The 27,341-nt window shown below is 47.4% G+C and overlaps 1 protein-coding gene across 2 annotated transcripts in view; it reads left to right on the top strand.

Annotated features, from left to right (window-relative positions):
* Positions 1 to 6: 6 nt before the first annotated feature.
* The window catches only part of c2cd2l (c2cd2 like), a 137,987-nt gene continuing 110,652 nt past the window's right edge, over positions 7 to 27,341 (top strand). For both annotated transcript variants that reach the window (XM_085967844.1, XM_085967843.1), the window contains exon 1: positions 7 to 955. In XM_085967844.1, coding sequence (XP_085823970.1) covers positions 599 to 955 — 357 coding nt within the window. In that variant the 5' untranslated portion in view covers positions 7 to 598. The remainder of the gene's footprint in view (positions 956 to 27,341) is intronic.

The following is a 27,341-nucleotide window of genomic DNA, read 5'->3' as shown; positions in this document are numbered from 1 at the left end:
CCAGGCTCTGGCCCCGCTTCAGTTTGTCTCTCTCGGAGTGGCCCCTCTCCTTTAATTGCAACACAGACACAAAAAATACTATCTTCTCTAGAAGGCAACAAGAAGAAGGAAACAAGATACACTGAATCCAGCCAGCGACCTACATAAAGCCAGAGAGGAGAGCCGGCAGATACAGTGTGACCATCCTCGGCTGCCGGAGGAAGTCACCTGCCTGAAATTGACACGCCAGCAATTGAATCAATTTCGGCTCCAAGTTCCAATGCAAGGATGACCGCTGGAGGGATCTCCCGGCACTTCAGTGGATCGCAGCTTTCCTGGGAGTGAGGCAGAAAAGGGAAACCAAAGTGGATCGACTTTCGCTCTGAACCAACCCAACTTGTATTTTTAATTGTGTTATATAATGTAGCAAACGAGGAGCACCGAGTCTGTCTGTTTGTTTTGGGGGATTTGTTTCCCTTTGCTGATCTGCTGGTTGGGGGTGGGAAAGGATACAGTTTTTCCAATGCACCAGACTCATTTCCAAGTTGGATTTGTTTGCACATTGCTGGATCCGAACTGCTGGTGTTCTCTGTCTATCTGAGCAAGGCGCCCAGTCACCATGGCTGTGCTTTTTAGCCTATTCGGCGGCGCCTCTGCCACAGCTATTTTTCACGACGCCGGCTGGTTCGTCCTCCTGTTCCTCTTTGCAACCTCCATCGTGACCGTGTTGGCTTGGCTGGTGCAGTATTCGTTGGGGATTTTACGCCGGTCCGGGCCAGCCCCCGACCAGCACCGCCTTCCTGCCAGTCTGGGACTGTGGAGCTCCCTCTTACAGCTGGGATGCTCCCGGGAAGATAGCGCCTCCGCGACGGGGCTCAAGCGTCTGGTCGCTTCCCTCTTTTCCTTCAAATCCTTCAGGGATAATTGGCAAAAGGCGTGGATCAAGGCACTGAACGACCAGGCTTGTCGCATTGGGGTAGGTTACTGTCTTTTGATAGCTCTTAAGGTTCTCCTGCTGGGTTCTAGTGTTTGGACCATCTCTCCATGGTTGTCCTGCTGGGTTCTAGCGTTTGGGCTAACTCTCCATGGTTGTCCTGCTGGGTTTCAGCATTTGGACCATCTTTCCATGGTTGTCCTGCTGGGTTCTAGTGTTTGGACCATCTCCCCATCAGCCATTGTTATGGGTCCAGTGTACACGTTTGACGTGGACCTCCGGCGACCCTCGTGGATTCTGTGTGAACCCTGTGTGAAGTAGAGAGTCTTGGATGTTTTCCTACATTAATGGTGCTATACAAGTGTAAGTTGTTACTTGAAACTAGTAAATTTACTATTTGAGGTGCAAATGTAAAATAGAACATTGGGCGTCCTTGAGTTGGGAGGATTAAATAGTTCTCTGGTCCCAGGAGTGGAAACAATTGCAGAACCTGCAGTATCGAGGCTACCTGCTGGCTAGTGATGAAGTGTGGAGAACCATTATCATATGATGTTGGGCCTTGCAGCCTGTTGTAGATGTTGGCACGACTGGTGTATGTTTTCTATGTAGCATTGCCCACTCTTCCTGGGCCATGATGTCTTTTTACCTTTTCCCTCGAGTTCTCTCCCACCCTTTCCCGAAAGTGCCGTCGCATTGCTGGAGTACGGCTCCGTGAGCGCTGACCACCCCTCCCACCCTGGTAATTTGCCAAAGTGGCTGGTCCTCATGTGTGAGCTGAGACCATGAGTGTCAGCAGGCAATTTGACCCTGGAGGCCATCACCTCTGAGCCTGCTGCTGTTGGCCTCCGGTGTCCACCCACTGCACTTGCCAGCGGGGTCATCGAATGGCGATCAGCAGTGGGACGACTCGATGAGCTTTCCCATCCCTATCTTGGTGTATTTATTCCAATGTTGGGAGGACTTGTAAAAATCAACATTTCATTGTGCAGTACACACGTCTGCTGCATGTATGACAAATAAAATTGAATTGTGAGGCTGAGAGCAAATGCAGCTCCTTTTCTTCTGCCCGAGCACAGGCTGGGAATTGAATTTCGGTCCTGCCAAGCTTGTACAGGGCATAGATTTAAAGTAATTGGTAGAAGGATTAGAGGGGAGTTGAGAACTTTTTTCACCCAGAGGGTGGTGGGGGTCTGGAACTCACTGCCTGAAAGGGTGGTAGAGGCAGAAACCCTCATCACATTTAAAAAGTACTTGGATATGTGCTTGAGGTGCCGGAACCTACAGGGCTACGGACCAAGAGCTGGAAAATGGGATTAGGCTGGATGGCTCTTTATCAGCTGACACGGACATGATGGGCCGAATGGCCTCCTTCTGTGCCATAACTTTCTAAGCGTGCAACAGTAACCCAAATGGTGCATTTATCCCACTGATAAATAACCGTACTCATAATTCTTAGAAATAAACCTGCTGGGGAAAATAATTAGTGGCCTAGGGTGCATTGGTCCACAGTAGTTTCTCTTTTACAGATTATGATGTCTTCAGTTGAGCGTACGTTTTAAGGAGATAAACCTACCATGCACGTTTCATGTATGTGTAGCCTATTGTGAAGAATGCAGAGTAATAACGAATGGAAAATGCATCAGTGAGTGACCGCAGGCTAATAACTGGTTACCCGTAAAGTAAAGGGCACCTGTCATGTGTCACAATCATATAATTCAGCGTATAACTCTTGTATGCGATAACTAATTTTAATTTAGAAGCTAAGGCTACTGATATACTCAAATTAACCCGTCGCCTTGTTCATGGCTTATATGTGTCAGCTGTGGTTCAGTGGGCAGCACTCTCGCCTCTGAGTCAGAAGGTTGTGGGCTCAAGTCCCACTCCAGGGACTTGAGCACATAAATCTAGGCTGACATTCCAGTGCAGTGCTGAGAGAGTGCTGCACTGTCAGAGATGCTGTCTTACAGATGAGATGTTAAACCGAGGCCCTGTCTGCTCTCTCGGGTGGATGTAATAGATCCTGTGGCACTATTCCGAAGAAGAGCAGGGGAGTTATCCCCGGTGTCCTGGTCAATATTTATCTCTCAATCAACATACCAAAAACTGACGATCTGGTCGTTATCACATTGCTATTTGTGGGAGCTTGCTGTCGTGTTTCCCACATTACAACATGACTACACTCCAAAAAAGTACTTTATTGGCTGTAAAGCGCTTTGGGACGTCCGGTGGTTGTGAAAGGTGCTATATAAATGCAAGTCTTTCTTTCTTTTATGTTTCCTGATCTATCCAGGATCACCTTGATGGCTATGCTGGCTCCTGACTCTGGCCCATGCAGGTAAACCTCCTGATTGCACTCCATGTCTGGAGAGTCGGGCAGTTTGCCTGCAATATCGAGAGTCTAGGGCGGTCACTTGTTGATTCTGTATGAGTTGTATTAGCTGAGTGACACAGTAGAAAGAAAGAAAAGAAAGACTTGCATTTCTATAGCGCCTTTCACAACCGCCGGACGTCTCAAAAGCGCTTTACAGCCAATGAAGTACATTTTGAAGTGGAGTCATTGTTTTAATGTGGGAAACGTGGCAGCCAATTTGCGCACAGCAAGCTCTCACAAACAGCAATATGATAATGACCAGATAATCTGCTTTTGTTATGTTGGTTGAGGGATAAATATTGGCCCCAGGACACTGGGGATAACTCCCCTGCTCTTCTTCAAAATAGTGCCATGGGGTCTTTTACATCCACCTGAGGGGGCAGACGGGGCCTCTGTTTAACGTCTCATCCGAAAGATGGCATCTCCGACAGTGCTGCACTCCCTCAGTACCGCACTGGAGTGTCAGTCTAGATTTTTGTGCTCAAGTCCCTGGAGTGGGACTTGAACCCACGACCTTCTGACTGAGTAGGTTGGAACAAACAGTGTTTGAATCCACTCCGGACTGATGGATGGACGGTTCCTAAGTAAATCGAGTTTGGACAGTCAGACCCCATTTCTTAATGGGTGAGGACCCAAGTCGCAGAACTGCCCGTAGTTGGGCTGCAATGAGCTGCCTCACTCGGCTCGACCGTAGTGTTGGCTGTGTAGGAAGTGGAAACGTTGCATTGCTGCTGCAGAAATGCTCTTCGGAGGTTGGGGTTAAGTCAGTTTGCTGGGTAGAAGTGAGAGTCACCGTGTGTCTGATTCTTGACTCGAACACTGAGTGCTAAAAATGAAAAATGTTCCATTCACACAATTGATGTTCCTCACTTTGAGCACAACTTTTTGGAAAAAAAAACTATGACTTAGAAATGACTATTGGTGATATCAGAGGGTGAGCACTGTCTATATATGCGATGATTTCTCTGCCCACTATTCTAACAGAAGCCTTAAACGTCTTGCATATGCCGTACCCTTCCTGTAAGTGTCGCATTTACATCCTGTCACGCTTTGATGTCTTCTCTCAATTACTGTGAGCAATTCCACAGGAGATCTCCCAGTTTATTTTAAGCGGGTGAATACCACTGTTAAAACAACAGACAGAGGAGTGTCATCGGGGAGCATTAAGCACCAGTATGACAAAGTCGCAGTCATTTGCCATAAGCATATATTGGCCTTGCAAGGGGTACAGTGCAGATTCACTAGAATTATACAAAATCAAAATACTGCGGATGCTGGAAATCTGAAATCGAAACAGAAAATGCTGGAAATACTCGGCAGGTCAGGCAGCATCTGTGGAGAAAGTTAACGTTTCAGGTCGCTGACCCTTCATCAGAACTGGAAAAAGTTAGAGATGTAACAGAACACTAGAATTATACCAGGGGCTTAAAGGGTTAAATTATGCGTAAACTTGGCTTGTGTTCTCTTGTTTAGCAGGTTGAGGGGTGATCTGCTTGAGGTGTTTAAAATGATTAAGGGATTCGATAGGGTAGCTGCAGAGATGACATCCACCTGACAAGAGTAGACGGGGCCTCGGTTTAACGTCTCATCCGAAAGACGGCACCTCCGACAGTGCAGCCCTCCCTCAGTACTGCCCCTCTTGACAGTGCAGCCCTCCCTCAGTACTGCCCCTCTGACAGTGCGGCCCTCCCTCAGTACTGCCCCTCCGACAGTGCGGCCCTCCCTCAGTACTGCTCCTCCGACAGTGAGGCGCTCCCTCAGTACTGCCCCTCCGACAGTGCAGCCCTCCCTCAGTACTGCTCCTCCGACAGTGAGGCGCTCCCTCAGTACTGCTCCTCCGACAGTGCAGCACTCCCTCAGTACTGCCCCTCCGACAGTGCAGCCCTCCCTCAGTACTGCCCCTCCGACAGTGCGGCGCTCCCTCAGTACTGCGCTGCAGTGTCAGCCTACAGTAACATGCTACCATTAGTTGTGAGGGAATCTGTTCAAGCACGTGGGGGGTGGGATCCACAACAAGAGAGGCTACGCATTCAGGAGTGAAATCAAGAAGCACTTTTTCACACAAAGATTAGTAGAAATCTGGAACTTTTCAAGACTGAGCTGGGTAGAATTTTGTTAGGTCAGGGTATCGAGGGATATGGAACAAAGGTGGGTAAATGGCGTTGAGTTACAGATCAGCCATGATCTAATTGAATAGCAGAGCAGGCTCGAGGGCATAAATGAGCATACTATCTATGTAAATTAATGCAGCCACTTTAAATATACAGTTCATTGGGCGATGTGATTTGGGTCATTTGGAATGCAGTTTCACTTCCATGCATTGTGACATTTAAAAATAAAACTTGCTTACAGCTCTAGGGGTGTGATGATTTTCTGCGGTGAAACAGAAGTAAAAATTAACAACTATGAATATTCATTTAATGATCTAATCAGCGAGATCTGCTTCACACTTGCTGCCTGAGTGATTTGTCAGTCACACCTTCAATGCCTGGTGCTGTCTCCTGAGTCCAGCCAAGGCACAGGTGTGGTTTATGAAAATGTGACCAAACTGGAACAGTAAATAGTGGGAGTGCCTTGGACACCAGATTTAATCAACTTTCCACCCCCACGTGCTTGAACAGATTCCCTCGCAACTAATGGCAGCATGTTACTGTAGGCTGACACTGCAGTGCAGTACTGCGGGAGGGCTACGCTGTCAAGAGGGGCAATGCTGAGGGGGTGCTGCACTGTCGGAGGTGCCGTCTTTTGGATGAGATGTTAAACCGAGGCCCCGTCTGCTCTGTCAGGTGGATGTCAAAGATCCCATGGCACTATTTCGAAGAAGAGCAGGGGAGTTCTCCCCTGTGTCCTGGGGCCAATATTTATCCCTCAATCAACACCATTAAAAGCAGATTATCTGGTCATTATCATATTGCTGTTTGTGGGAGCTTGCTGTGCGCAAATTGGCTGCCGCGTTTCCTACATTACAACAGTGACAACACTCCAAAAAGTACTTCATTGGCTGTAAAGCGCTTTGGGGCGTCCAGCGGTCATGAAAGGTGCTATATAAATGCATGTCTTTTGCTTATATGAAAGACTGTTGCGGCTAGGAGTGAGACCCAACACCCCCATCCCCCAGCTCCGCCCCAGTTCTCTGTAATGGGGGGGAGTGGGACAGGAAAATCGCACACGTTGCTTGTATGCATCTTTCAGTGAATGCCTAGCAACAGCAGAGCTGTGGGAGTGTGTTGAACCCTCGTGCTGTTTGACAAGCCCGTGCTGTGTGTAGTGGTGAGGAAGCCCAGAAAATGCCGATTTTTTTTTTAAAACGGGGAAAATGCCTTTCATTCCTGGGACCTGCCGGGATCCACTACCAAACGATGGGATGAATAATCCCTTTGTCTGGTGACTACGAGCGTGATTTCCTTCGGTGCGTGGGTGGTAAATCTGCAGAGCAAACTGGTCGCCCAATTGTAAAAACTGCCCGATGAAAATTGAGCATTTTCTGAAACGGCCGGGCGATCATCCCAGCGGTTTATCGCCCAAGTGTGAAGGTGAATATTACTCCCTAATGACAACAACAACTCATTTATATCGCGCCTTTTACCATAGTAAAACGTCCCAAGGTGCTTCACGGGAGCGATTATCAAACAAAATTTGACACCGAGCAACATCATGAGATATTAGGACAGGTGACCAAAAGCTTGGCCAAAGAGGTAGGTTTTAAGGAGCGTCTTAGACGAGGAGAGAGACATTGTGAGGTGGAGAGGTTTAGGGAGGGAATTCCAGAGCGTAGGGCCCCAGGCAGCTGAAGGCACGGCCGCCAATGGTGGAGCGAAGGAAATCGGTGGATGCTCGAGGTCAGAATTGGAGGAGCGCAGAGACCTCGGAGGGTTGTTGCGCTGGAGGGGGTAATCCTACATGCAGTGAGTTTAGGCAGTTTCAGCCCTGTTCCTACCAATCACAGGCCCACAACACGCAAGCAGCACTCATTGGCATTTCATTTACAAATCTCACGGAGAAGAGACAGGATGGCTGGTGTGTGAAATAAAAATGTCAGAGTGGTGCAGTTGAGATACTCTGAGCATGGGGCTCAGGCAATTATCTGGGACATCGGAAACTTTACTCTGTGTCTAACCTATTCTGTACCTGGCAGGCTGTCATTAGTGCTAACACCAGGTGCGAGATATAGCAATATGTTTAATTCCTCAACATTACCCTCCCTCACCTTGACACCTGGGGGATGCGGTTGATCTTTGTGGAGACACATTTACTGTCATGCATCCAATACATTAGATTTCATGCATAAAGCACAGGGATGACTGTTGCACATTCAGCCCTCCTGTCTCACCTAGTGGGGCACTGTACTCCCACATTCAGCCCTCCTGTCTCACCTAGTAGGGCACTGTACTCCTAACTGATAACCAGTTGTGCTACTCACAAATTAAAGGTCTGGAACACTTGTGGAAAAAGAAGCAGAATTAATCACTGAGTTTGTGATCATAAGATTAGAATTAGGAGCAGGAGCTGGCCATACGGCCCCTCGAGCCTGCTCTGACATTCAATAAGATCATGGCTGATCTTCGACCTCAACTCCACTTTCCCGGCCGATCTCCATATCCCTTGATTCCCCGAGAGTCCAAAAATCTATCGATCTCAGCCTTGAATATACTCGGTGACTCAGCATCCACAGCCCTTTAGGGTAGAGAATTCCAAAGATTCACAACCCTCTGAGTGAAGAAATTCCTCCTCATCTCGGTCTTAAATGGCCGACCCTTTATCCTGAGACTATGCCCCCTAGTTTTAGACTCTCCAGCCAGGGGAAACAACCTCTTAGCATCTACCCTGTCAATTTGCTTCAATCTTACATGTTTCAATGAGATCCGATCTCATTCTTCTAAACTCCAGAGAGTATAGGCCCTATCTACTCAGTCTCTCCTCCTAGGACAACCCTCTCATCCCAGGAATCAATCTAGTGAACCTTCATTGCACTCCCTCTAAGGCAAGTATAATCCTTCCTCAGATAAGGAGACCAAAATGGTGCACAGTACTCCAGGTGTGGTCTCACCAAAGCCCTGTACAATTGTAGCAAGACTTCCTTACTCTTGCACTCCATCAGGTGTTGGGGGTTAGTTTCTTCTTCCCTCTACGGCTTCATAGAAAGAGTGTGCACTGTAGATGTTTTCTAACTGGCAGCTCACTCGGCGGGTTTCATTTCCACTGCACCGCCTCAGACTTTCCTTGCATCAGCAGCAGATCCACACTGTTGTGCTGTTGCTCACGCTTCAGTTGCCCTCCAGGGTAGTTTAGATATTGTTAGTTGCTGACCACCAGGCTGCAATAAAGACTGTTTCCTTGCTAGTGTTCTGTTGCAGCAGATACCTTGGCTTCTCCACAACTCACTGACGTTGCAATATCCAGTAAGTATATTTATAGCGCAGAAGGTTTCTTAGGATGAATTGAGTGCCTCATCATTCATGGGTTAACCAAGGGATTCAATTGCCATTCAATGATTAGCCCCTGTTAAAAATTCTCATCTTTGTTTTCACATCCCTCCATGGCCTCGCCCCTCCATATCTCTGTAATCTCCTCCAGTCCCACAACCCTCAGATGCACCTCCAATTTCCATCGCTCCACCATCGGTGGCCGTTCCTTCAGCTGCCAAGGTCCTAAGCTCTGGAATTCCCTCCCTAAACCTCTCCGCCTTTCCTTCCTCCTTTACAGTGCTCCTTAAAACCTACCTCATCTGCCCTAACCCCTCCTTATGTGGCTCAGTGTCAGATTGTATTTGATAATCGCTCCTGTGAAGCACCTTGGGACATTTTACTACGTTAAAGGTGCTGTATAAATGCAAGTTGTTGTTGTTGTATAATCCACGAGATTGTTCTCACTGCTCCAGGGAAAATCCATTGCTTCATCCTTACATGAAACATCTACCTGTTTGATGAGTGTTCACACCCTATTTGGGACTTTACATCAGATTATTTTGGCTTACAGGGTTAGGGTTTATGTGGGGAAGAACTGTTTAGTTGAGGCCAAAGCCACAATTTGATTTTGAGATCATGATTGCCAATTACTTCCACCGAGAACAAGGAGGTTCCTTTGCAGAGTGACCACCTCTCTCTATTGTTGCTGGTCTGGATTCATATGGCTTCTAGCACAATCTTCAGAAATTTGAGATGGCACCAGCAACAAGGACGGCAATCTCAGCTGTGGCTCAGTGGGCTCCACGCCTGCCTTTGAGTCAGAAGGTTGCGGGTTCAAGTCCCACTCCACGGACTTGAGCACAAAAATCTAGGCTGACACTCCAAGGCAGTACTGAGGGAGTGCTGCACTGTCGGAGGTGCCGCCTTTTGGATGAGACGTTAATCCGAGGCCCCGTCTGCTCTCTCAGGTGGACGTAAAAGGTCCCACCGCACTATTTTGAAGAAGAGCAGGGGAGTTCTCCCCGGTGCCCTGGCCAATATTTATCCCTCAACCAAGATTACAAAAAAAACAGATTATCTGGTCATTATCGCATTGCTGTTTGCAGGAGCTTGCTGTGCACAAATTGGCTGCTGCGTTTCCCACATTACAACAGTGACTGCTCTTCAAAAAGTCCTTAATTGGCTGCAAAGTGCTTTGGGACATCCTGAAGTCGTGAAAGACGCTATATAAATGCAAGTCTTTCTTTCATTCTAAAACCAAAGCATTTGGAATATCAACGTACCTTCATGGAATTTGGAGCAGCACTCATAGTTTATCTTCTGTGTTAGGGAGGGAGAAGGAGATAGAAAAGAGCGAAAATTGGCAACTTAATGGACACACAAGCAGTTGTTTGAGACGGCCAGGCTGCAATCAAGCTTCTCAACTCTTTATTTTTTTTGAATTCACAAGATTTCCCACTCTTGCTAATACAACAGCACTGAGTGTGCCTGACACCATCGCGACGCCTGTTCTAGGAGTGAACTAGAGGTTAAAACGCCTACTACTTGGCAACTAATTATGTTGACAGAAAGCGTGTCAATACACAACGGCTGGAAGCAGCCGCACTGAGGTTGCCCCATTGTGTTACCCTCGGAGAAAATAATGTCTCGATTTCAGTCGGTGGTAATCACTGCTATTGCCAGCCAAAGAAAATCTGTGACATTTTATTGCCGTAAATGAGTTAAGTTTTATGCTATGAAAAGTGCAGATTTGATCACACGTTGCTGCGATTGCAGTGGTTGATTGTATCAGGAACAATGTGAATTGAATCTGACTGTTGTGTGTGTGAAAAACTCATTTTGTGAACTATATTTTATTACTGTGGCATTTGCTCAGTTTAATATAGTCACACATTGGGCCAGATTTTCAGTGTGCCGTGAGGCGGGCTTTTAGGCATGCGGGGGGGGGGGGGGGCAAAAATCCCGAATTCGGGGGTCCCGACACCATCCCGCCCAAAACCTGCCTCCACGTAAGTTTCAGAGGAGGCGGGTACACGCCCCGCACTGGGACCCGCTGACCCGAGGCGGGAAGGGATTAGTGCCAATTAACAGGTAGTTAACAGGCAGTTTTTAGCCTAATCCCTATTTTGAAGGGTGTCGTGTGGGATTTCCGACGGCTCCAAACCACGCCAGGTTAGAGCAGGCGGGCTGTCAGGTTGAAGGACTTGGAGGGGTTGCGATGTCGGTGTTCAGGTGAGTGATGGGTGCATGAGTGCAAACGTAAGTGTGTTAGGTGTGTCTAAAGTGTGTAAAGAAGTTTAAATTACCTGTACTTACCTTAACAGCCTTTCTTCCTCTAGGCGTCGGGAGTCCATCACTCAGCCGGCACTGAAAGCTGAATGGCTGCGATCTGTCAAAAGTGACAGCCTGCAGCTTTCAGTGCCGGTGAGCGTTCTAACTGAGTCTGCGTAGAAGGACTCAGGTTAGAAGTCAGACTGTCAGTGTTTGACAGCTTCAAACAGCTGTGAAACACTGATATTTCATCTGTCAAAAACTCTTGACAGATGAAATGTCAGTCTGTGACATCACCTGTTGCCGGGTGGCCCTTGGCCTGCTGAGCCCGCTCAGCGGGCTCAACAATGTCAATCAAGGGAAAATCGCGTCGATTGGCCGGACATCGATGGAGGCGGGACTAAAACCCAAAAGTTGTAGTCCTGCCTCCTTCCCGACTGCTGAATCAAAATCCAGCCCATTGTTTTTTCATGATATACAGTGTATATGACCCAGTTTGAATATTAAAAGGACTGAGCCTTGCATGGCACTTTCTGGATGACCCAGGGGACTGATTCTGGTGAGTACACCTCGGGGAAGGGCCAAGGACAGTAGAGCAGGGATATGGGGATAGTGCAAGAAGGAAGGTGGAGTTGAAGTAGAAGATTGGCCATGATCTTACTGAATGGCAGAGCAGGCTCGAGGGGCCGAATGGCCGACTCCTCCTAGTTCTTATGTTCGACACTGCACAGGTTGAAAAGAACAGGTGAGGAGACAAAGTTAAAACACAGAACTCGCATTTATATAGCGCCTTATTTGTTGCGAAATGCTTGAGGAAAAAAATGATTCGTTCGTAGTGCCGTCACTGATGTTATGTTGGGAAACATGGCAACCAACTTATACACCGCAAGATCCCACAAACAGCTAGTGATATGAATGACTGATCAATCTGTGTTCTGGTGGCGTTTGAGGGAGGTATATTGGCCAGGACACCGGTTGAACTCTTCCAGAGGTGCCATGGGATCTTTAATGTCCATCTGAACATTAGGCAGGGCCTTGGTTTGACAGCTCCTCTGAAAGACGATGTAACACTCCCTCGGTGTTGGACTGGAGGGCCAGCCTACTTAATGTGCTGAAGTCCTGGAGAAGGGATTGACCCTGTAGTTACACCTGTAGTCTTCAGCTGTGACGCTGCAGCTGACGCCGCGATTTATTTTATTGACCCCGTTGCCCGTGGTCTGAAACGTTTAATGAGGGGTACAGTTGTCATTGTCAGCTGTGGCTCAGTGGGTCGCACACTCGCCTCTGAGACAGGAGGTTGTGGGTTCAGAGCCCCACTCCAGGGACTCGCGCACATAAAGCTAGGCTGACACTCCAGTGCAGTGCTGAGGGAGTGCTGCACTGTCGGAGGTGCCGTCTTTCAGATGAGATGTTAAACCAAGGTCTGCTCTGTCAGGTGGACGTAAAAGATCGCTTGGCACTATTTCGAAAAAGAGTAGAGTTTTCCCCGGTGCCCTGGGGCCAATATTTATCCCTCAATCAACATCAATAAAACAGATTATCTGGTCATTATCACATTGTGGGAGCTTGCTGTGCGCAAATTGGTGGCCGTGTTTCCCACATTACAACAGTGACTACACTTCAAAAAGTACTTCATTGGCTGTAAAGCGCTTTGAGATGTCCGGTGGTCGTGAAAGGCGCGATATAAATGCAAATCTTTCTTTATTGACACAGCAAGTACTGTCAAGCACATCGGAGAATTCGAGCAAAAACTGTTTACAAATATAGTCTTTTAGTGTGGCAAAACTCGTCTCGGTCTCTTCAGAGATGCTTAATCACGACCATGTAAGGAAGGTACACCTTCAGTGCGACTGGCTGTGCATTCTGTTGCTCGGCAACCAGCATCTGCACCGTACGTGCAGGATTGAGTCAATAGTGTGGGGGGATGGAGAGTTACCTCTTAGTAAAATCTGATCTTTAATCATTTAAAAAAAAAAAAAAAAATTTTTTTTAATGGGGTCCTGTGTTTTAAGGATGGAGAATCCCCAACATCTTCCACGCACTGGGAGCTCTCATGTTTGAGCCACTCCTGAGGCTGATTTGCACCCTGACTAAATATTGGACAGTAGAGAACTCCCTCAACAAACGTAGGAACATTTTATTACATGGAAGCTGGTCTCGCCATCACTGTGTAGAAACCGCTCTGCCTGTAACTAGACACAATCAATATGACTGGCTACAGGTCCTTTCAAAAAAAAGACAGACTTGCATTTCTATAGCACCTTTCACGACCACCGGATATCCCAAAGCGCTTTACAGCCAATGAAGTACTTTTTGAAGTGGAGTCACTGTTGTAATGTAGGAAACACGACAGCCAATTTGCGCACAGCAAGCTCCCACAAACACAAACCCGATAATCTGTTTTAGTGATGTTGATTGAGGGATCAATATTGGCCAGAACACCAGGGAGAACTCCCCTGCTCTTCTTTGAAATAGTGCCGTGGGATCTTTTACGTCCGCCTGAGAGAGCAGACTGGGCCTCGGTTTATCCTGCCAGTACACTTCACACCTAATCTCAGCTGTCTTTTGTCTCCACTGGCCTATTACCATCTTGTCTGGTTTCGAATACCTTTTATTGTCTCTTTTACATCTTTTGTTCGATCGCAGCCCTGCCTTCGATCTATTTTATTTTATTTCCAGTTTTGAAGAAGGGTTTCGACCCGAAACGTCAACTCAAATTTCTCTCCACGGATGTTGCCTGACCTGCTGAGTTTTTCCAGCAATTTCTGTTGTTACCTCGGTTTAACGTCTCATCCGAAAGACAGCACCTCCGACAGTGCAGCACTCCCTCAGCACTGCACTGGGCGTGTCAGCCTAGAATTTGTGCTCAAGTGTCTGGAGTGGGGCTTGAACCCACAACCTTCTGACTCGGAGGCGAGGGTGCTACCCACTGAGCCACGGGCTGACAACACCTTGCACCCTTTAACATTGATGATCGGTCCCAAGCATTTCAGAGTTAGGAGGAATATGGACGTTGAGCCAAAGCAGGAAGAATTAGGGAGGGTGAGCAGAAGCGTTTGGTCACAGGAGGTGGAGATTAGGAGGGTTTTGAGGTTGAAATTGCAGAGAGTGAGGACCTAGGTGGCTGAAAGTACGGCCGCCAGTGGTGTGAAGCTACCCTTAGTGCGGTTGGGTGTCAGATTGGGATATGCCAGCTGAGTTATTGACATCAAATTGCACCTTAACTGCACCCAGATAAACACAAAACTCTGTTGGTGTTCAGCGGTTGTGTGAAATGGGCTGGTAGGAAATCGGCAGCCCGTTTTACGCCCGTTGAAATCAATTAAAGCTACTGGTGAAGACCAATTTCACCCTCTGAGTCTTTTGACCCAACCGTGGAAATATGGAAGAGGCAGAATAAGTCAGTGCTAAGTAGTGAAAGGTGTCCCCGGTTACACAAGTGACGGTTTGTTCCCACTCTGTGCGACTTGCTCGTGGTTACTTTACTTATTCTGTCTTGAAACTGTGGAACTCTTTGCTTCCATCGGTCTTGCCTTCCTTATTCATTCTGCAACCCAAGCTTGGCAACACCCAAGCTTCTTCCATTCCCTCCTACTCTTTTCAACCTTGGGGGAGTCCTGCACTTTGGCCCCTTGAGGCTATTTCCATTTCACACTGGAGAATGCAAACCAGTAACCGGCGTTTGTGGGTCTCCGACCTCACGATCTGGTATCTGAGGCTCCAAGATAACAGGATGTTAAGGCTACATTTACACCACCCCTTTTTGGTCCCATGTGGAAGCGATGTTTGGTTTCTCAGCAGCACGAAAATAATTCCGAACACTAATGAGGGTGGCTGGAACCCAGGAACTGTACCCCAACCTGAGTGACTGCCCTCAGGCAAGGGGGAAATCGAACAAACTTAAGAAAAAAGAGAGCACAGTTTAATTGTATATCAGACTAGGTTGGGTGCAGCACAGATGGATCAGATCTGCATTGTGTGCTGCTACTGTCACACAGTAGAGGGGTTAAATGGATGTCGGATGATGTCCCAGCTCTTGATAGCCATTTTTCATACTTTGGCAAGCTGGTCCTGCGGCATATTGTCTAATGCCCATTTCAAGATTCTAATGGGTATAAGAACTACTCCGCCTCTCTCCTGCTTTGAAGACCCTCCTTAAAACCTCCCTCATTGCCCAAGCTTTCAGTCACTCCTATAATGGGCCGTATTTTCCGATCTGGAAAAAATCTATGCACTTACCTGAGGGCTCCCGAGGTGTGCATAGTTCCAATGCTGGGCCTCTCCAACTCCAAGTGTGCAGGGCCCACGTATCCCAGGGGCGCAGGTAGTTCGCAGCGTCCCTGGGATCACGTGAGCCATGGGGAGCCAATCAAAGAAGGGAATCGCCCTTCATACTCTTGACAGACAGACCTGTCTAATATATGGATGGAGATCACCCCAAAAACACTTCAAAACATTAAATAAATGTAAAAAAAAAAATCACATTTTAAAAATTAGTTTAAATTACAAAAAATTAAGTATTTTAAACAGAAATTTAATTTTTTGTAAAAAATTACGCAGGCTTTTACCAGGTATAAGATTTCTAAGGGTTTTCTGCAGGCGGAGGGTCTCCAGAAAGCGGAACTATCCGCCCGCAGCGGTCCTTCTCCAGGGCAGGCGTCCGATCTGTCGAGAGGATTCTTGACCGATCGGAAATACCCGTTTCCAGCGCATGCGCTTCGCTAGCCTGAAACCGGCATTTCCGATGTCCTTACGGGTGGGTACACAGCGCGTACACACCCGTAGGGATCGGAATATCCGGCCCAATATTTTCTCTTTTGGCTAAGTGCCAATTTTTGATAAGGCCCCTGTGAAGCACCTTGGGATGTTTTTCTACATTAAAGGCATTCTATAAATGCAAGTTGTTGTTCTACGATTGATATGGGACATACGTGTGACCCCTGTCAGACAGCTGGCAGAGTATCGCACGTCCCTGTTTCTTCAATCTGCATTTTGAAGTGCTCCTTGAGCATTTCCGAAACTTTGACCCTGGGCAATCGAAGGGTGTGTCAGAGTAAGGTGCCTAGCCCCAGCACTCGTAAATTCTTAGCCCTTGACCCTCGGATGCCATTCGAACGTCCTGTTGTATCCGAATCAATAAAAGCCAAGTGTGGTAATGTCACAGATCTTGAACACAGCCTTGGAAAGATAGGTTATGGTAGATCTCTTCTCACATCCTCCCTTTCAAATAAGCTCTTATTTCACCAGAGAATTCAGACCACATTCAACCACAGCACAGGCAGTGCAGTGTGATGACAATTCCGATCTCAGTACACTGTATTAGTACATTCTGTCACGAGGATTATGACCCTGGTTGAGTTTTCTATTCAAAGCACTCTACCGCTCCGGTATCAGTTTGGAAGGACGTGAGAAATTCCAGTGATTCCACGATCTTCAAGTTATATCAATAATGTTTCCTACATTAAAACAGTGACTATATTTCAGCAGCACCTCCAAAACCCGCGACCTCTACCACCTAGAAGGACATGGGCAGCAGGTGCATGGGAACACCACCACCTCCAAGTTCCTCTCCGAGTCACACACCATCCTGACTTGGAAATATATCACCATTCCATCATCGTCGCTGGGTCAAAATCCTGGAACTCCCTCCCTAACAGCACTGCGGGAGCACCTTCACCACACGGACTGCAGCGGTTCAAGAAGGCGACTCACCACCACCTTCTCAATGGGCCATTAGGGGTGGGCAATAAATGCTGGCCTCGCGGGCAATAAATGCTGGCCTCGCCAGCAATGCCCACATCCCGCAACGAATAAAAAAATTTAAAAAAACTTCAAAAAGTACTTCATAGGCTGTAGAGTGCTTTGGGATGTCCTGAGCTCCTGAACGATGCTATATAAATGCAACATAGAAACATAGAAGATAGGAGCAGGAGTAGGCCATTCGGCCCCTCAAGCCTGCTCCGCCATTCAATTAGATCATGGCTGATCATCCAAACTCAGTACCCTGTCCCTGCCTTCTCCCCATATCCCTTGATCCCTTTAGCCTTAAGAAATATATCCAACTCCTTCTTGAATATATTTAATGAATTGGCCTCTACTGCCTTCTGTGGTAGAGAATTCCACAGGTTCACCACTCTCTGGGTGAAGAAATTCCTCCTCATCTCTGTCCTAAATGGCTTACCCCTTATCCTTAGACTGTGACCCCTGGTTCCGGACTCCCCCGCCATCGGGAACATCCTTCCTGCATCTAGTCTGTCCAGTCCTGTTAGAATTTTATACATTTCAATGAGATCCCCTCTCATTCTTCTAAACTCCAGCGAGTATAAGCCCAATCGACCCAATCTCTCCTCATACATCATTCCTGCCATCCCAGGTATCAGCCTGGTGAATCTTCGCTGCACTCCCTCCATTGCTGCAAGTCTTTCTTTTGCCTGCTCCATTTCTCCTAGGCCATAAATTGGCACTCGGAACTCCTGGGTATTATGTGGAGAATAATACATGACCGTGAGTGACACAGCAGCACTCAATCAATGAGGTCTGAATGAACCATGTGAGAGATTACTGTCATTTTGCTGGAGTTTCTGGGCTGTGGTTGCATCTCTGTACGTTTCCTGCTGGCCCTGTTACTGTCCTTGCTCTTTTGAACAAGCAATTTGACTGTAAATTAATAAAACTTTAAATAAAACTTAACAAATTAAATTAAAATTGTATTGGCCAGGGTGATGATGCACTCCAGTCCCCGCGGTGCCCACCGGTCTCGGAAGGCCCTGTTACTGTCCTTGTGTTGAGGAAGCTGACTGCTGCATCATGATTTGAAAGCAGTGGGGACGCACTATATTGACTGGCTGTTTTGATGCAACTATTGAGTAATACAGCCCATGGAGAGTCAAAAAGGAGTCATCGCAGTTTGTTAAACTGAACGTCTAGGAGTGTCACTGGGATTTTAGTGAAGTGTGACAGTGGGCGAGTTAAGTTTATGCGAAGATCTAGATATATGTGCTTTACAATATGAGGAGTGTGGATCATAGAAATTTACGACGCAGAAGGAAGCCATTCGGCCCATCGTGTCTGTGCCGTCCAAAAAGAACTCTCCAGCCTAACCCCACTTTCCAGCTCTTGGTCCGTAGCCCTGTGGGTTACGGCTCTTCAAGTGCATATCCAAGTACTTTTTAAATGTGATGAGGGTTTCTGCCTCTACCACCCTTTCAGGCAGTGAGTTCCAGACCCCCACCACCCTCTGGGTGAAAAAAGTTCTCCTCAACTCCCCTCTAATCCTTCCACCAATTCCTTTAAATCTATGCCGTCTTTTGGATGAGATGGCAAACCGAGGCCCCGTCTATCCACTCAGGTGGACGTATAAGATCCCATTGCACTATTTCAAAGAAGAGCAGGGGAGTTCTCCCCAGTGTCCTGGGGCCAATATTTATCCCTCAATCAACATCACTAAAACAGATGATCTGGTCATTATCACATTGCTGTTTGTGGGAGCTTGCTGTGTGCAAATGGGCTGCTGCGTTTCCTACATTACAACAGTGACTACACTTCAAAAGCACTTCATTGGTTGTAAAGCGCTTTGGGTCGTCCGGTGGTTGTGAAAGGCGCTATATAAATGCAATCTTGCTTTTTTTTTTGTTATAAAAATGTTGGAGATGAGGGAAAAGATTGTTTGACCGGGACAGGGTGGTGGGAGGTGATGTGGTGAAACTTCCAAGAATATGTCCAGTCAAAGTTGGGGACCCTGGCTGTACGGCTTCTGTAGAGTGAGGCCGTTGATCGGCTGATGGAGCTATGCTGGTTCTTTCGCTATTAGTCCATGAACGGTGATACTAAAATTCCCTTCGTGGTGGGACCACAAATGTCAGATCAGTGATACTAGAAGCAACATAAGAACATAAGAAATAGGAGCAGGAGTCGGCCATTTGGCCCCTCGAGCCTGCTCCACCATTCATTAAGATCATGGATGATCATCTACCTCATCTCCACTTTCCTGCACTATCCCCATATCCCTTGATTCCCTTAATATTCAAAAATCTATTGATCTCTGTCTTGAATATACTCAATGACTGAGCCTCCACAGCCCTCTGGGGTAGAGAATTCCAAAGATTCACCACCCTCTGAGTGAAGAAATTTCTACTCATCTCAATCCTAAATGGCCGACCCCTTATTCTGAGACTCTGATCCCTGGTTCTAGACTCCCCAGTCAGGGGAAACATCCTCTCTGCATCTACCCTGTCAATTCCTGTAAGAATTTTGTATGTTTCAATGAGATCACCTCTCATTCTTCTAAATTCTAGAGAATATAGGCCTAGTCAACTCAATCTCTCCTCATAGGACAATCCTCCATCCCAGGAACCAGTCTGGTGAACCTTCATTGCACTCCCTCTATGGCAAGTATATCCTTCCTTAGGTAAGGAGACCAAAACTGTACACAATACTCCAGGTGTGGTCTCACCAGGGCCCTATATAATTGCAGTAAGACGTCTTTACTCTTATACTCAAATCCTCTTGTAATAAAGGCCAACATACCATTTGCTTTCCTAATTGCTTGCTGTACCTGCATATTAACCTTCAGTGATTCGTGTACAAGGACACCCAGGTCCCTCTGAACACCAACGTTTCCCAATCTCTCACCATTTACTTGCTCTCAAGTGCAAGCAATATGCAATGTTGTGTTTTGACTCTTGCAGAAGACGTAGTTCAAATGCTCAGAAACTCGAGCTCCAGCTCTTTTATTTTGTCTCGCACATTTAATCGGCCTCAGTGAGGTGTGTCTGGCTGCAGTCACGGGGCTTGGGACTATCGTGAGAGATTGCAAGCAAAACACACGTCACTCGCTTTCTTTCCTTAGCCACATTACCTGCTTTATCTGAATTAAAAGGGTCCTCGGCCCAGGGCTTTTAATCTGTTTATTGATCAGTTGTTTCCTGTTGTGACAGGACTAATAGAGATGATATGAACACTGCAGGCTTTTCATAAGCACGAGCTGGCAGAACATTCTGATACCGGGGAGGCCCTCGCTCGGGCCTCTGAGTCTGCTGCCGGGGGGGCACCCTGGTAGTGTGGGGAGAGGAATGTTAGTAATTCTCCCTTTTTGTGTGCTTAATCCCTCTAGGTTCTTGTGCTTTCAAGTGTGAAAGCAGAGTCACTTTTTATTTAAATCTCATTATTGTTGTCAGCCGTGGCTCAGTGGGCAGCACTCTCGCCTCCTGAGTCAGAAGGTTGTGGGTTCAAGTCCCACTCCAGAGACTTGAGCACAAAAATCAGGGCCGACACTCCAGTGCGGTGCTGAAGGAATGCGACACTGTCAGAGGTGCCGTCTTTCGGATGAGACTTTAAACTGAGGCCCCGTCTGCTCTCTCGGGTGGACGTAAAAGATCCTATTGCATAGTTTGAAGAAGAGCAGGGGAGTTTACCTGGGCCAAAATTTATCTCTCAATCAGCATAACAGAAAACAGATTATGTGCTCATTATCGCATTGCTGTTTGTGGGAGCTTGCTGTGCGCAAATTGGCTGTCGCGTTTCCTACATTACAACAGTGACTACACTTCAAAAAGTACTTCATTGACTGTAAAGCACTTTGGGACATCCAGTGGTCGTGAAAGGCGCTGTATACATTTTTTTCTTTGTAAAGCTTTCGAGGAATCACTGTGTGAAACAGTGAGGAGAGTCCCTTCGTAACCAGTCGAACACTGCGCCATTCCCACCCAAGATTCTGATATTGATCGTGCAGTTGGGGGCGGGGGGATCTTAATACTTAGCAACCTGGGTGTTCTTCACCCCCACGAGCGGGGGGGGGGGGGGGGCGGGGCGGGTGAAGGAAAGGTCAAAGGGCAGCCCCACTCGTACTGGCTCTGCACAGGCCCCAGCCCCTCGAGTACTGGCGCACATGTGGGAGTGAGTGTTCGACCGACCCTGTCAAACAGGCCAATAGTGCGTAGCCTGGGGAGGAGCAAAAGGAAAATATATAAATTAGAAAGAAAGGCGGTGTTTTGAAGTAATTACTTAATGATCAGGGTGGAACGTTTGAAGAGCTTTTATGTATAGGTTAATTATGAAGTGCTGTTAAACAAAACCAATACAGACTGGCAGGCTGACGCTGTCTGGTTGTAATTTGGCTAAATGTTATTTACCTACTTCATCTTGAAGTTTTGTTTTTTTAAAGTTAGCTACTTTAAGTCGGCCGCTGGTTGCCCGGTTACAGCTCATCTTAGTCTTGCCGGAGTTGGGGGAGGGGAGAATGTCGGCTGGCTTGTTTGGGGGGGGGGCGGGGGGTGGTGATCATGCTTCTGATCTTGACTGCAGTGTGTACTATCTACAGGATCCACTGCAGCAACTTGCTTCTTCGACAGCTCCTTCCAAACCCATAACCTCCTCCACCTAGAAGGACATGGGACCACCATCACCTCCAGGTCCGCCCCCCCACAAGTCGCACACCATCCCGTCTTGTATATATCTCGCCGTTCCTTTATCGTTGCTGGGTCAAAATCCTGGAACTCCCCTCCCTAACAGTCACTTTAATTCTCCGCTCCACTCCCACCTCACCGTCCTCGGCCTCTTGCATTGTTCCAATGAAGCTCAGCGTAAGCTCGAGAAACAGCACCTCATCTTTCGATTAGGCACTTTACAGCCTTCTGGACTCAACATAGAGTTCAACAATTTCAGACCATAACCTCGGCCCCGATCATATATATATTTTTTATCCACACTTTTTGTTTGTGCCTTCTGTTCCTCTCTCCCACAGGGTAGCTGTCTTTCATTCTGCCAGTGCAATTTACACTTCATCTAGAGCCATCCTTTGTTTCTTAACCTGTCCCATTACCATCTCCTCTCGCCTTGAATATCCCTTAATGTCTCTTAACCTCTCCTGCCTTCTATCCTATCACAGACCTTCCCTTTTGTTCTTTCATCCCCTCCCCCCTTTCCCAGCCCCCACACTTGCTTAAAAATCTGTTCCATTTCCTGCTTTTTTCCAGTTCTGACGAAAGGTCATCGACCTGAAACGTTAACTCTGTTTCTCTCTTCACAGATGCTGCCTGACCTGCTGAGTATCTCCAGCATTTTCTGTTTTTATTTCAGATTTCCAGCATCTGCAGTATTTTCTTTTTGGATACATTGCAAGCTGGTGATGATAACAGATCTTGCTCTTCTGAGTTAGGATTTATCCATTAATGAAGCAAATCAGCGTAGTTATGGGCCTGCATCGGGTGTGCCTTGGGCCTCAATAAGGTGCCACCTCATCTCCACCCCCCCCCCCCCCCCGATTTTTCAACTGCCTGTTATTTCCAGGTGATCGGCTGTTGAAAATCGCCTCCTGCTGTCTCGATGTTCGTCACTGCGTTCCAGTCTGTGCAGCAAAAAAGCTTAAATTATAAGTTTCAATGCTTGCTTTTAGTTTGATGTCCATGTGAACTTCTATACTCTTGGGCCCACCACCTTGCTGATGCCCATCGTACGCACATATCCTGGATCTTTCAAGCAGTCCGAGTGACAGTATAACTCCAATCAATCCGACTACTCTGCACTGAGCACAAAATGGCCTTTGATCAGCTGTGCGTCGTCTAAGTGCAGCTTTTGCCTCGGTCTGTTTTTTGTTACGACTATTTTGATCGGCTAAATTTCAGAGGTAGACAGAGTAGGAAGGAACTTAATTTCCCTCTTCTCGATTCCATTGAACATGGCCGCCCCTAATCGTACAGACGTGTAAGCTGGCGCGTAAAGTGAGTCAATGCCTTCAGGAGAGGGGAGGAGAAAATTGGGAGGAGGCAATAAAGAACGAGGCAGCCCGGGCCTGCTGTGGAGAATGCACCTCCCTATCTTGCCTATGGCAGGTTGTCGCTATGAGTGGGAAGGCCTGAATGAGTCAGCTTTCTCAGTAGGCTGGTAAAGGAATTGTTGATTTTACACACACACACGCACATTTGTTATCTGCCAAGCTGATTTTAAATAAACTGGAAATACCAAACACCATGAAATAAAACTAGAGAAATGTAAAGAGCTGTCAAGTATTTTTTAATAGCTGTCTTCCTTTTGGAAGAAAAGCTAAATGTTGTTTGTGTTATGGGCCCTCACACAATGATCCCTCCAACCTGGAGTGGGTGGGAGGGAGTTTGGGATTGTAAAAGTTTTGACAACATTTTTGGTTCTTTGGAGATGGAGAGGCTTCATAAGGAGACGGCCACACAGCCCCTCGAGCCTGCTCCGCCATTCAATAAGATCATGGCTTATCTTCGACATCAACTTCACTTTCCTGCCCGATCTGTATATCCTTTGATTCCCTTAGAGTCCAAAAATCTATCGATCTCAGTCTTGAATATACTCAGCGACTGAGCATCCACAGCCCACCAGGGTAGAGAAATTTCTCATCATCTCAGTCCTAAATGGTTGACCCCTTATTCTGAGACTGTGACCCCTGGTTCTAGACTCCCCAGCCAGGGGAAAACAGCCTCCCAGCATCTACCCTGTCAAGCTCCCTAAGAATGTTGCAAGTTTCAATGAGATCACCTCTCATTCTTCTAAACTCCAGAGAATATAGGCCCATTCTACTCGATTGTCTGAGGTTTAGGTTTGTGACGGTGGTGGGCGTATCTCGAGGCCCAGGCTGCGCCTAACTATAACCAGCTCAGGAAGAGGGGGAGGTGGATTCCGCTTTTAGAACAGACTTTCGCTGAAGCCTCGCAGTGCAAAGAACACAAATAGTGATCTTAATCTCCAGAGAAACTTGTTTTTACTGAATAGATTTTCCCCTCGATGACTCAAGTATGTAAACACTAACCTGTACAGTCACTTCAGATTCGTCCCTTCACTGCCTCCTCCCCTTGCTTCATGGGTGACCTTGTCTCCTGTCTGGGCCTGTGCCGTGTGTTCCTTCCTGAGCTGCAGTGGACTCTGTAACGGAATCATAAGGATCTGCCGATCGCATGTCCCGCCATATTTGGTGGGGGGGTGGAAGCGCAGGTGCGTAACCGGCACCCTCTTCCTCCTCCCCGCATTAGGGTTGGTAACAATGTTCCCTCTCGTTTTTCTTTGGCCTGCGCGGCCCCTTTAACGGCCATTCAAAATTCCGCCCCTGCGCGGTTCTTCGGTTTAAAAGCCGGCCTGCAGAGCGCCACGCGGCTTAAAGAGAACATGGTCGTCAACCCGCCAGGGTTGCCCTGGAGTCTCCAGGAATTCCAGATTAATCTCCCGGACACTGCTGGGAGCAAAACCCCGAGAGAAAAATCATAGGGGCAGTAAAAAAAAATTGTTTGTTAGTGATAAAAAGATTGGAGATAAGGAAAATAGGCTGGTTGAGTGGGCGGGCGGTTGGAGAAGGAAGGTCTTGTGATGGAAGCTCCAGGAATACGCCAACCAGAGTTGGCAACCCTACTCTGTATCCTCACGGTGTTGCAATATAGTTTCCATATTGCCTCCTACTCTAAAGCTCTGATTTTAACCCGCTGCGCCCCACAATGATTAGGTGTGCAGGGGGTTAAATTTGCAGCAGTGGCCTTACTCCGGCATTCGTGCTGCACTCTCGACTCCCACAATTTGTATTGCCAAGTTTTGGGAGGGGCGCGAGGCCCTCGCCACAGGCAGGTGAGGGGCTCGTGAATATTCAAATGTCGGGCTCCAATAATGTCACGCGATTTTAACCTCGGGCCACGCGCGTCAAGCACGGTGCTGACCACAGCGGGGTCGGGGGGAACCCTCGCCAATTAGATCCAGGGCCGGAAGAGGTCCAGGTCAGTCATGCTTTAAATTTTTACAAAGGTGGGTCAGGAGGTGTAGGAGCACTGCTCCCAGTCCCACAAAGAGGCCTTCGGCCTCCTTCCCTCAGCCCGCGATCGCCTCGGACCCCTTCCCCCTCATCGCTCAACTTGCTCGGTGACTGTTTCCACGGGCTCCTGCCTGCAGCCACGCGATTTTCTCGCACACGGCTTCGGGCGGGAGTCCGATCTGAAAAATTAAAACCAGGCCCGGGAGTTCAAATGTCATGGGCCTCACACCAGCGTGAGACCGTCCAAACTTCCCACTCATGGCCTGAGCCAAAATCGGGGCTAAACTCATTCTTTTCCAGAATCTCAAAGCTGCAAACTCCTCCCCTCCCTCAACCTGCCCTTATTCCTACAATCTATTAAAACCCGGAGCTTGAATAAGGTTTCTCAGTATTTAATAAACAAATTCTAATATTGGAGTGGACCGAAGTCACCAACTTACAATTTCAGGGCTGAGATTACAGCTCTTGTTTGCAGCTTTAGTTGAACCCACAAGCTGACCCATGCAATCTGTCCTTCAGTCAGACAGGCGCTACTTAACAATAATCATGAGGCAGTTAGGCAACCCAAGCTGTCCCAAGCTTGCTAGTTACTGAAGTATGAGGAGAGCGAAAATGTAAGAAAGATAAACAGAAGACAGCCGTCTTAATGACACTTGGCCTTTCTCTGCGGCCCATGTGACTCTTGTGTTCTTGGGTTGCACATTGTCGTCCTGGGTATACGATTTGCAACTGAAACTAGAAACATAGAAACATAGAAGATAGGAGCAGGAGCAGGCCATTCGGCCTCTCGAGCCTGCTCCGCCATTCAATGAGATCATGGCTGATCATCCAAATTCAGTACCCTGTCCCTGCCTTCTCCCCATATCCCTTGATCCCTTTAGCCTTAAGAAATATATCCAACTCCTTTTTGAATATACTTAATGACTTGGCCTCCACTGCCCTCTGTGGTAGAGAATTCCACAGGTTCACCACTCTCTGGGTGAAGAAATTCCTCCTCATCTCTGTCCTAAATGGCTTACCCCTTATCCTTAGACTGTGACCCCTGGTTCTGGACTTCCCCGCCATCGGGAACATCCTTCCTGCATCTAGTCTGTCTAGTCCTGTTAGAATTTTATAAGTTTCAACGAGATCCCCTCTCATTCTTCTAAACTCCAGCGAGTACAAGCCCAATCGACCCAATCTCTCCTCATACGTCATTCCTGCCATCCCAGGTATCAGTCTAGTGAATCTTCGCTGCACTCCCTCCATGGCAAGAACATCCTTCCTCAAGGTTTGAAGTAGGGTTTGTGCCACCGTGACAGCCCTGGATGTAGCCAGGGTAAGAATCAACAGTCGGCATCCTCGGATGGGGAGGGAACACCAGATCAAATTCCTTTTCAGGGGCCCTGGCCACATTTTTTTTTTAAACTAGAAATTATAGAGCTCAAACTTTCCAAAGGCAAAACCAAGGAGTCGGGGGCAGGTGGGTGGGATTTGCCTCTGGAACAGGGGCTGCTGAACTCCGATATCTGCCGAACCTCTTCAAAGGGTGACAACAACAAAAAACACAAAAATAAAACACTGCGGATGTTGGCAATCTGAAATGTAAACAGAATTGCTGGAAACGCTCAGCGGGTCAGGCATCACATGGGGAGAGAGAAACCGGGTCAGGTCGATGACCTTTCATGAATTCTGATGAAAGGTCGTCGACCTGAGATGCTAACTCGGCTTCTCGAGATGCTAACTCGGCTTCTCTCGCTGCTGACCGTTTCCAGCATTTTCTGTTTTTTTATTAATAATCTCTCTCTCTGTGTTCACCAAATGTAGTGCGATGGCAGAGATTACATAGAAGTAGGTCATTATCTGGTAAAAAGAAACATCAGTGCAGTCTACGTTATGGGGAGCGCTGCCCCTTGGTCGGGTTATAGATAGTGACTCGAAAAAGATGTCGGTGTTAATCATCTGCCTGCATTATGACACCGTGACCACACCCGCCGCAACTTCCACAACCTGTGGCACCATTAACCCTTTGATCAACAGTGCAAACCAGCACAAAAGCAAGACTACAATTTTCTTAATGCATTCCAAACATGCAATCAATTGAAAAAACATTCTACGTTGCTGGGTTTTTTTTTGCAACTGAAACTATTTCTTCATGTTCAATGCTAGGAAACTCCAGCAAATTACTTCAGTTACCAGGGATGCGGGACTTCCGCTACGTGGAGAGACTAGAGAAGCTGGGGTTGTTCTCCCTTGGAGCGCAGAATGTTCAGGGGAGATTTGCTAGAGGTGCTCAAAATCATGAAGGGTTTTGATAGAGAAGCTAAGGAGGAACTATTCCAGTGGCAGAAGGGTTGGTAACCAGAGGACACAGATTTAACATAATTGGCAAAAAAAACAGAGGAGTATACAGGAAACTTTCGATTTACCGGCACCTAAATAACCAGAAATCTTGGTTAACCGGCAAAATTCAGGAGTAGGTTCAGGTAACTTTTATTACTTGCCTTTCTCCATCTGTTGCCGTGCAAGGGTGTGGCTGCAGCTGTTGCTAAGCTACAGAGACGCTTGCAACTTGTGGCCATTGTTCTGAACCTGTTGCTAAGCAACAGGGTTTGTTGCTTTATACGGAGCTCTCGGCTCCGTATC

This window comes from Somniosus microcephalus, chromosome 26, assembly GCF_052327205.1.
Source record: "Somniosus microcephalus isolate GS21.2 chromosome 26, FLI_Smic_1.0, whole genome shotgun sequence".
NCBI lineage: Eukaryota > Metazoa > Chordata > Chondrichthyes > Squaliformes > Somniosidae > Somniosus > Somniosus microcephalus.
Note: the sequence above shows the minus strand (reverse complement) of the source record. Positions and strands in the feature narration are given on the sequence as shown.